This window comes from Squalius cephalus (genome assembly GCF_949319135.1).
Source record: "Squalius cephalus genome assembly, chromosome: 7".
Taxonomy (NCBI): domain Eukaryota; kingdom Metazoa; phylum Chordata; class Actinopteri; order Cypriniformes; family Leuciscidae; genus Squalius; species Squalius cephalus.
In genome coordinates, this window is record NC_137128.1 from 45,659,115 (window position 1) to 45,670,507 (window position 11,393).

General features: G+C 36.4%; 1 protein-coding gene across 3 annotated transcripts; it reads right to left on the reverse strand.

Moving 5' to 3' along the window:
• Positions 1 to 353: 353 nt before the first annotated feature.
• armc6 (armadillo repeat containing 6) lies at positions 354 to 9,338 on the reverse strand. 3 transcript variants are annotated; one of them, XM_079876923.1, is made up of 8 exons: positions 9,280 to 9,338; positions 8,799 to 8,931; positions 7,256 to 7,335; positions 6,556 to 7,123; positions 4,661 to 4,806; positions 4,411 to 4,542; positions 2,713 to 2,850; positions 354 to 1,275 (listed from the first exon to the last, which is right to left on the reverse strand). In XM_079876923.1, exons 2-8 carry the CDS (start codon positions 8,917 to 8,919, stop codon positions 1,063 to 1,065), a joined length of 1,398 nt encoding a protein of 465 aa, XP_079733049.1. In that variant the 5' UTR covers positions 8,920 to 8,931; positions 9,280 to 9,338; the 3' UTR covers positions 354 to 1,062. The 3 variants fall into 3 exon arrangements, with proteins under 3 accessions (XP_079733049.1, XP_079733050.1, XP_079733051.1); XM_079876924.1 differs by lacking the exon at positions 9,280 to 9,338 and adding an exon at positions 9,212 to 9,250; XM_079876925.1 differs by lacking the exon at positions 9,280 to 9,338 and adding an exon at positions 9,039 to 9,098.
• Between the last annotated feature and the right edge of the window lie 2,055 nt (positions 9,339 to 11,393).

Consider the following 11,393-nt stretch of genomic DNA (forward strand, 5'->3'; position numbering starts at 1 on the left):
GGGGGCGCCTTTGCATCTTTTTCCGCGCAAAGGATTGGATATCACCTGATTTTTTGCAAATACCACGAAGTAGAATTCTTATTCCAAGCAATTTTGCCTCTAGAGCTACCTCTGTCAATCAAACCGTTCGTTAAATATTGGAGATTATTTCAACAACCCATTTTCGTGAACTGGACCGAGGTTTTTGGCTCAACCGCGAAAATTGATAAAAAGCTTTAAAACATATATTTCCTAAGTAAATAACCCGATTTGGCTGTAAACGGTCTTTTCCATCTATGATCTAGTAGTTACAGGTTTGCTAAATAAAACATAATACCTTTTTATGCATGTGCTTAAAGGCCTTAAAGCACTTGAACCCTGTTAATTGCTGCTTGCAGCTATATTTTATTTGATTTTGCAGTTGTAACTATAACAACAATAACCTATTTATTTTAGTATACATTTACAATGGTACATTTTTGTACCGGAATATTGAGCTGGACACTGTAAAATCCTAAAGATGTGTAATATAAACATGCCAATGTGCCTCTAGAGCTGCTTGGTTTAATCAACAAACACAATCGGTTCTAGTACAGAGCAGGTGTAAACAGAGCATCAAGTACTGCAACACATACAATTGAGAACACATTGGTGGCTCTAATTTTAGCTCACCATGTCTTCTTGTGTGCATGAAAGGGTATTTTGGCATTAAGCATTAAATGCACTGCAGTGAACGCACATATGGGATACGGCGCTGGATGATGGTCTTTACATTAAATATACTAAGGGTTAAATGCAATCCAGAAATGCACTTCTGTTAACGTCAGCTCAAATGAATCCAGACCAAGAACAGTGGTCATTCAAGGTTAAAAAACATTGTACAAACTATAAATAGCTGCAATAACATGTTTAGACACAAAAAAAAACAACTGTAAATTGTAATGCATCTTATGCACGTGGTCTGATATCACTGGAAGGATGTTGGATCACATACATCTAGCACGACCTCCACAGTTAGGACATGTTTCCACATGACTTAATCGTGATTGTTTGAGTGTAGCAGACGTTTGAGAACGCGTTGGTTCAGTGACTCAGGCTTCCCTTCGTCCCTGTCCAGAGTTCCCGCAGCTCCACCTGGCAGCCGAGGTCTCTGAGAGCGGCTCGACCCACGTCACCACAGTCCCTGTGAGCCGCCAGAGCCTGCGAGATCAGCGCCTCCGCCCCCATCTCCAGAATGGGCTGAGTGTAGTCGCGCGAGCGGGCCACCAGGTTCCTCAGCAGCATGCAGGACTGTTTCTGAAACAGCAGGAGACACCACATCACAGCAAACACGGAACAGAGCTTCATAAATCAACACAGCCTGAGGAAAGACACGTCACTACAGCATCTGAGGAACATGTGTTCAGTTTTTGTTTTGGCTTTTTAAGAAAAAGAAAAGAAAGGGAACAGAAGTACTTAGAGAGTAAAAATATGATTCAAATTGGTTCAAAGTATCTGTCAAGAAGCAATGTAATAATTTTATTAAAATAAATATATAAATATAAATATATAAATATATATATATATATATATATATATATATATATATATATATATATATATACATACATACATATATATATATACATATATACACACACACACAGCAAATGTATAAAACAGAAATTGTTAAAATAGGTTTTATTCAAAATCACTATGAGCCAGTGTCATTTTTGTATTATTGAGATACTATTATTCCCCCTTCTATGTAAAGCGCTTTGAGTGCCGAGAAAAGCGCTATATAAATGTAATGAATTATTATTATTAATTATTATTATAGTTGAGTAATATTTTTAATTACTTTAATTTATTTTATATTTTTATTATTTTAATTTTTGTTAAAGTTTTAGTAATTTTGTTGAGTTTTGTTTTCATTATTATTAGTTTAAATTTTTTTTTTGTTATTTGTTCATTTGTTTTATTTATTGAAGTTAATGTCTAATGTCAGCTACCGACATACAACTATAAAGGCACGCCCCTGCTGATTGGATTTCTGCCCCTTACTGCATCATGAGTGGACACGCCCCTTCCTGTTGATTGGCTCTCTCCCTCTCTCCTCCCCCATCATGAGTGGATACGCCCCTTGCTGCTGATTGGCTCTCTCTCTCCCCACCCCCCTCAATGAGTGGACACGCCTCTTCCTGCTGATTGGCTCTCTCTCTCCTCCCCCATTATGAGTGGACACACCCCTTCCTGCTGATTGGCTCTCTCCCCTCCCCCATCATGAGTGGACACGCCCCTTACTGCTGATTGGCTCTCTCTCTCCTCCTCCATTATGAGTGGACACACCCCTTACTGCTGATTGGCTCTCTCTCATCCCCCATCATGAGTGGACACGCCCCTTTCTTCTGATTGGCTCTCTCTCCTCCCCCATTATGAGAGGACACTCCCCTTACTGCTGATTGGCTCTCTCTCTCATCCCCCATCATGAGCGGACACGCCCCTTACTGCTGATGGGATCTCTCTCCTCCCCCATCATGAGTGGACACGCCCCTTACTGCTGATTGACTACAAGTGTGTTTTGGTGCTCAGTCTGATCCACTTTTCCACACTTTTCACTTTTTCAAAAATCGCTTACTGCACCTTTAAAGTGACTGACCAAGATCACAGGTTTTGCATGAGCCTTGAATGCAATGCAAGTCTCTAGTTTGGATAAAAGCATCTGCTAAATGCATGAAAGAGGACGTGCTTTACCTGCACATTAACGTTAGATGGGTGATTCTTCATGGCCTGCAGGGCCGCCAGCGCGCCGCCACACTCCATGATGACTTTACAGTTGTTGGGTTTGCGGAGGGCGAGAACACACAGCGCCGCACATCCCTGCTCACACACCTGACCCACACACAGGAAGAACAGAGCAAAACACATGAGGAACTGGGTTTATGAGGAGCTTCAGAAGTAGCTTAGATTAACAAGTGATTTTGAGCTGAATTAGTTACCCAACAGTCACACAGTTTTAGTGCAGCACCAAACAAAAAAAATCATTGCATTATTAATTGTAACAAATTTTTATGAAAATAACTGATGATAAACAAATTGTTTTCAGATACATTTATAAAAATGCACAAATGTTAAAGATTTGGGGTCAGAACACATTTTTTTATTCAATAAGGATTGATCAATTGATCAAAAGTGACAGTAAAGACATTTATAATGTTACACAAGATTCTTTCAAATAAATGCTGTTCTTTAGAACTTTTTATTCATCAGAGAATCCTGCACAGAAATATGAACTATTTTCAACATTGATAATAATCATAATGTTTCTTGAGCAGCAAATCATCAAATTAGAATGATTTCTGAAGGATCATGTGACACTGAAGACAGAAGAGACTTGTTAAAATGTTATAAAAACTTCTAACAAACTTTTGAACGGTAGTAACACTGAAAATGTGAATCTATTAATTAGTCTCAACTTCCAGGCCAATTTCCTGGTAATTAGCAGCATTTAATTATTGATCTTCTTTATGAGGCATTTTAAATACTGAACATTATTAATTATTATTATGATTATCAAATGTTTCTGGAAATAGCCCTTGTGTTGAGTGAGTGTATGAAGTATTTATACAGTAGTCAACATCTGAAGTGGATCAAAACCTTTCATCAAAGTTATACATGAATTGTGAACAATACCGTTCGGTAATACCATATACATTCATTTGAGTTTACCAGACATTCTGGATAATAATTAAAGGGGTGGTTGATTATGATTTGACTTTTCTAACTTTAGTTAGTGTGTAATGTTGCTGTTTGAGCATAAACAACATCTGCAAAGTTACAACGCTCAAAGTTCAAAGCAAAGGGAGATATTTGCTTTTACAGAAATCGCTTTTTAAGGACTACAACAAACGGCTGGTAGAGACTACACCACATTCCTCCCGGGTTAGTAACATCACCAACCCTAGAATTTACATAAACCCCGCCCCCGGAACACGATTTATAGATTATCAAGACAGAATATGCTAATCAGTGACTAGAAGATAACTACACATAAGCTTCATAAATGCACCAAATATGTTGTCTACATGTTGTCACTTCTTCTCGAGTCTCTCCATCTTTCTGACTCCGGTTTGAACATAAAAGGCTAAAAGTTTTTGAAATGTTCAGTGCATGTGTGTGTGAGGTAAAAGGACACAAGCTCTTGAAGCTCCGCCCCCTGCGCCGGGAGCAGCAGCTCATTTGCATTTAAAGGAACAGACACAAAACAGTGCGTTTTTGCTCACCCTCAAAAAGTGACGATTTTAACATGCTATATAACAATATCTGTGGGGTATTTTGAGCTAAACCTTCACACACACACTGAGTCACATCAGAGACTTATTTTACATCTTGTGAAAAGGGCATTATACCACCTCTTTAAATAATAATTGGCACTGTTTAAAGGGGACACACCTGTGCATTGCCCATGTGACGGTTCATCGCCATCATGATGAGTTCCCCCCCGCCTGCATTCACGACAGCGTCTTTAACATCATCATTTCCAGCGATGGCCTTCAACGCACTGAGCACCTGCTTCACGAGCTCCTGGAAAACCGTTTCACAAATCAACAGATCACATCAACAAGCCGTTCAAACTCTTGAGCTTTAGTTCTGTTCACAGTGCAGAGACTCTCACTGACGAGCTGAAGATGCAGGAGCTCACCTGACTATCCAGACCATCGGCCAGGAGTGTGATCATGAAGTTCAGGCCTCCGAGGTCCACGATGTCCTGACAGAACTCGTTTCTCACGGCCAGACGGGACAGAGTGGCACAGAGTTCACTGAGAACTGAGGTGTTTTCTGAGTGAGCTGAGAAATAAACATCATCATCACCGGTCATTCATAAACTAATACACACTGCCGGTCAATTAAAGGGATACTTCACCGATTAGCATTAAGCTTTGTATCAGTAGAAACCCGGTAGTATTTTGGAGTGACCGTGCTTCCCTCCCTCATGTCCCCCTGAGACGAGAGATTTCTGTATTGTGTGTCTGGAAAAAACCCTCATTTATCGTCATCAGAGGCTCTTTTGTCCAGAGGCGAGAGACTACAGCCAGTAGGAGGAGCTCGTCCCGCATGTCTTCAACCCGCCCATAGGGGGATCTCACCATAAAACACCGTCTCTTCAGTTTCCAGTCGACTAGTAGCCTAGCTGTATCATTTCTCCCGATACTGCCCTCTGTAACCGGTGGGCGTGGCTTGGGCGTGTCCTCGTAGGGCAGCGAAGCAAGTGCATTCTGGGAGTTGTAGTCTTTCATCCACATGAGCCAAAAATACATTTTCTGGCGTTTCTCAGTCTAGAAGGCACCAACTTCTAAAATAATTTCACATTTCTACTACATAAATGACCCAATTTAAATACACATTCATCTTTCCAGCGGTGAAATATCCCTTTAAATTTTTTATGTTTTTGAAGGAACTCTTTGTGTTCGACAAGGCTGCATTTATTTGATCAAAAATACTGTAAAAACAATGAAATGTTATTTGAATTTAAAAGAACTGTTTTCTATGTGAATATAAAGTGAAGTGTAATTTATTCCTGTGATCAAAGCTGAATGTTCAGCATCATTACTCCAGTCTTCAGTGTCACATGATCCTTCCGAAATCACTCTAATATGATGATTATCATCATTACATTTATGATTATTATCAGTGTTAAAAACAGTTGTATTGCTTCATATTTTTGAGGAAACTGTGATGCACTACTGTTCAAAAATGTGGAGTGAAAGTTAAAAAAATAACTTTTATTCATTAATGATACATTAAACTGATCATAAGTGACAGTAAAGACATTTATAATGTTACAAAAGATTCTATTTCAGATAAATGTTCAACAAAGAATCCTGAAAAACAAAATGTTGCACGGTTTCCACAAAGATATGAAGCAACACAACTGTTTTCAACACTGATAATAATCATAAGTGTTTCTTGAGCATCAAATCATCATATTAGAGTGATTTGTGAAGGATCATGTGACACTGAAGACTGGAGTAATGATGCTGAAAATTCAGCTTTGATCACAGGAATAAATTACACTTTACTATATATTCACATAGAAAACAGATATTTTAAATTATAATAATATTTCACTGTTTTACAGTATTTTTGATCAAATTGGAGATTTCCATCAAAAACATTAAAAACGTCTTAGTAGTGTATTATGCAGATATTCTTTGCATGGTCGTTACAGTAAAATTGATTGGTAACACTTCACAATAAGGTTCGTTAGTTAACATTAGCTAACTACATTCGTTAACATGAACTAGTAATGAACTGCATGTATACAGCATTTATTAATCTTTGTTAATGTTAATTTCACCATTTACTAATACTTTATTAAAATCTTGTTAACATTAGTTAATGCACTGTGAACTAACATGAACAGTATTTTTATTAACTAACATTAACAAAGATTAACAAAAACAGTAACAAATGGATTGCTCATTGTTAGTTCATTAATACATTAACTAACGTTAACTAATGAACCTGATTGTAAAGGGTTACCAATTTATTTTATGATTTATTGATTATTGCATGCCTAGTGGCAACTTGGCTCACCTTTAGCAGCTTCAACAATGACTTTCAGTCCGTTCTGCTCCACCACGATCATCCTGGCGTGTTCATGAGCCTGTCCAAAGGGAACACGCAGGTCATCGTCGAAGGTCATGACCCTGAGCGCGGCACAGGCCTCCCTCACGACCTCGGGGTGTTCGGTGTGGCGTGTGATGCTCCGGGTGAGCAGCGGCAGCACGCCTGCCTTCACCAAAGCCTGCCTGTTGTTCTCGTGCTTCAGACTGAAGTGGCGTATGATACGCACACACAGGGAGGTGAGAGAGGCGTCCGTCTGGTGCGCAGTTAAAGCGCCGATTAAAAACTCACGGCCTTCGGCGTCCAGGAGATCCGGCTGGCCGTCTGTTAGCACTGAGAGAGCGGAAAGAGCAGCAGAGAGCGCTTCTTTCTCTTCACCGGCTCTCCGGCAGCAAGCGAGGATTGTGGGATACGCTTCCTTCTGAGCGGCCAGGTATCGCTGTGCGAAGCCGAGAGAACACTGTTCGGTAAAGACTCTCAGATCCTCCCGGACACATGCGGACGGGGACACCAGTGCAGCTTTGAGCGACTCTAAAGCCTGAAAATATGCCACTGGTTAAATAGAGGAATAATGAAAAGAATAGTGATTTAGATAGAGAACATGCCAGTCTCAGTGGAAGTGAGGTCGTGAGGTTAGTTTAGCTGCTAAACACCTCATATGAAGATATACCTGAAGAACCTCGTGAGCTTCTGCGTTTTCTTCAGAACTGACTTTCGGCACTGCTTTAACGATGAAGGTGAGATCCACACCTGTGTGTAATAATCAAATCACTTCATTATCATGCATCATATGCATATTATGTATCATATCACATATCTACAAAACAATGCAATAGTGTGAAGTAAAAAAAGTATTATTAACATTTTAAATCACATTTTTGTAGTTCACTTAAGTAGTCATTCAATGCAAAAATTTTATTTTTAAAAGTACACAAATATTCCATGTAGACTCTCTCATTTTTTTGTACATTTGGAGTGCTGTCAGTACAGAGAACAACGACAAAAATCGGTGTTGCCTACACCGTGTTATCCTCTTTTTAAAATTTGCACCCTGTTGACTTCAATGGGGCGAGTTTTAAACCTGATTTTAGCCTCTTAACATCCTTGATGTGTCATTACAAGTGCACAGGTCATGTGAGTGATTCCTTCAGAGTGAACACGAGTGAATCTGACTGCAGTAGATGTGAAAGATATGAATAAAAATGATGTTTATTCAGCCAGCGCTCATACCTGTATTTACTTCCCGTTTTCGGTCGAAGACCACAGTAGTCGATTGTCGAGTTCACGCGCATTGGTTTAGTACCTATGATCACGTGCCCGAACTCGACAATCGATTACTCTGGACTTCGACCGAAAACAGGATGTAAACACAGGTATGAGCGCTGGCTGAATTAACATCACTTTTATTCATATCTTTCACATCTACTGCAGTCAGATTCACTCGTGTTCACTCTGAAGGAATCACTCACATGACCTGTGCACTTGTAATGACACATCAAGGATGTTAAGAGGCTAAAAGCAGGTTTAAAACTTGCCCCATTGAAGTCAACAGGGTGCAAATTTTAAAAAGAGGATAACATGGTGTAGGCAACACCGATTTTTGTCATTGTTCTCTGTATTGACAGCACTCCAAATGTACAAAAAAATGAGCTCAATGTTAAAATTGACCGGAGTTCTCCTTTAATATGAGCTATATGAGATACCTAGGTAAATGTTGTTTGAACTAGTTTTAGATGGAGTTCAGCATGTTGCACTGCAGTGTGTGTGTGTGTGTGTATGTGTGTATATATTTGTATGTATAAATATGCATTCATGTACATACATGCATGTACACCTATACATGCATGCATATACATGTTCATATCTCCACATGCATGCACATACAATTTCATATATAAGTACACATGCATGCATATACATTTTAATATACATGTCCACATGCATGCATAGTATACATGTTCATATATATATATATATATATATATATATATATATATATATATATATATATATATATATGTCCAGATCCATGCATATATATAATATATTCATATATGTCCACATGCATGCATATATATACATATATATATATACACGAAGGGTGTACAAAATAATTAAGCAGACACATGAATTAAAACTAAATGCAGAGATGATTTTTCATTTGTTAAACAAGTTAGGAATTGAACCTCTACTGGAATTATCACACAACTCACCCTGAGACTCAAACTGCTCGATAGCCTCTTTCAAAGCTTCGCTGCCCTCCATGTCGAACTCCTCGATGTTTTCTCTGACCACAGCATCGAAGGTCTCCTGAGTGATCCTGCGCTTCGCCATGATGAACTGATGCTGAATAAAACATCAGAATATGGGTGCAGTTTCAGTGCTGCTGTTTGCTTTTATAGTCTGTTTCTTAGGCATGTACCATGATAATACCATGGTATTCAGTAAAGTACCTTTGAGAAACTTCAAATACCATAGTACATTTGGAAATCGTTCAATATTATAGTATCACAATCTGATAACGTCACTAACGTACCATTATAGAGACGCGGTACACTGCAATCAAGCGTGACTAACACAAAAACAGTGTTTATTACCGTAAAACACTCGCTGTAGGTTACAGTACCTGAGAGTGACATTTATTCGTAGCCAAAGCGATTTAAAAACAAAACTGATAAAGATCATGAAACTCACCAACACCCAAGCTGGAAGCCCTGATGATAAAAGCCTCCCTGGAGATGAGAAGACAGTGGGCAGTACGCAAACAGCGCAAGTGTAGAACAGCGGCTGAGCCCAACGGAATTTAACTGACGCAAATGCTTCGTGAATTACAAGTTACGACAAAAACCTGCGTTGCGTTGTCTTTAATGTGGCTCGGGTGAGATCTGTGAGAGAAATAGGTTCCACCTCATGTAATAGTTACAAACAATATATTTCTTACATTTTTCTAAAAGTGTATGCTATATTAACTGCATTTTTTTCCACGAAGAAATTATATTATTATTTAAACTATTTAAACACACCTCGCATTTAATTATAAAGGGGCATTTGACCACACATACTTTTCAAAGTTATGTAATTGTTTCACAAGTAAAGCATTAAAACATTAATATACGAATGAATGAATGAATGAATGAATGAATGAATTCACGAATGAATGAATTATAGATTAACATAAAAGTAATGCAATAGACACAACATTGAAAATTGATAGCGTTTATTTTGTATGCATTTATTCTGTTATTTACTTAAACATTATACAAATAAATTACGTCCTATTTAAGCAGTTATATGTGCATGTATTTTACTGTTTATTTATTTATATATTTATTTAACGTCCCATTTAATTAATTAATTAATATGTATTTGTTTGTTTGTTAGTTTATTTATTTACTTACTTAAATATTGTAAAACTAGCGTCATATTTAAACATTTATATATTCATGGATGTGGCATAAATTTATTTATTATACAACTAACGTCCTATTTAATGTGTATGGGTGTGGCATTTATTTATTTATGTATTTTATTTACATAAATATTGTACAACTAGCGACCTATTTAAGCATTTATGTGTGCATGGATGTGGCCTTTATTTATTTATGTATTTGTTTGTTTGTTTGCTTGCTTGTACAACTAGCTCATATTTAAGCATTTAAATATGGATGTGGCATTTATTTATTTATTTACTGAAATATTGTACAACTAGCGTCATATTTAAGCATTTATATATGGATATGGCATTTATTTATTTATTTATTTAAATATTGTACAACTAGCGTCATATTTAAGCATTTATATATGGATGTGGCATTTATGTATTTATTTATTTACTTAAATATTGTACAACTAGCGTCATATTTAAACATTTAAATATGGATGTGGCATTTATTTATTTATTTACTTAAATATTGTACAACTAGCGTCATATTTAAACATTTAAATATGGATGTGGCATTTATTTATTTATTTACTGAAATATTGTACAACTAGCGTCATATTTAAGCATTTATATATGGATATGGCATTTATTTATTTATTTATTTAAATATTGTACAACTAGCGTCATATTTAAGCATTTATATATGGATGTGGCATTTATGTATTTATTTATTTACTTAAATATTGTACAACTAGCGTCATATTTAAACATTTAAATATGGATGTGGCATTTATTTATTTATTTACTTAAATATTGTACAACTAGCGTCATATTTAAACATTTAAATATGGATGTGGCATTTATTTATTTATTTACTTAAATATTGTACAACTAGCGTCATATTTAAGCTTTTATATATGGATGTGGCATTTATTTATTTATTTACGTAAATATTTTACAACTACTAGCGTCATATTTAAACATTTAAATTTTAATGGTTGTGGCATTTATTTATTTATTTACTTAAATATTGTACAACTAGCGTCATATTTAAGCTTTTATATATGGATGTGGCATTTATTTATTTATTTACTGAAATATTGTACAACTAGCGTCATATTTAAGCATTTATATATGGATATGGCATTTATTTATTTATTTATTTAAATATTGTACAACTAGCGTCATATTTAAGCATTTATATATGGATGTGGCATTTATGTATTTATTTATTTACTTAAATATTGTACAACTAGCGTCATATTTAAACATTTAAATATGGATGTGGCATTTATTTATTTATTTACTTAAATATTGTACAACTAGCGTCATATTTAAACATTTAAATATGGATGTGGCATTTATTTATTTATTTACTTAAATATTGTACAACTAGCGTCATATTTAAGCTTTTATATATGGATGT

Excerpts from the sequence above, each read along its gene's own strand:
- armc6 (XM_079876923.1), bottom strand. The coding sequence starts at position 8,919 with ATGGCGAAGCGCAGGATCACTCAGGAGACCTTCGATGCTGTGGTCAGA. Across the intron at positions 7,124-7,255 it reads AAGCTCACGAGGTTCTTCAG|GCTTTAGAGTCGCTCAAAGC; the intron begins GTATATCTTCAT and ends GCATATTTTCAG. Across the intron at positions 1,276-2,712 it reads CATCTAACGTTAATGTGCAG|AAACAGTCCTGCATGCTGCT; the intron begins GTAAAGCACGTC and ends CTGCTGTTTCAG.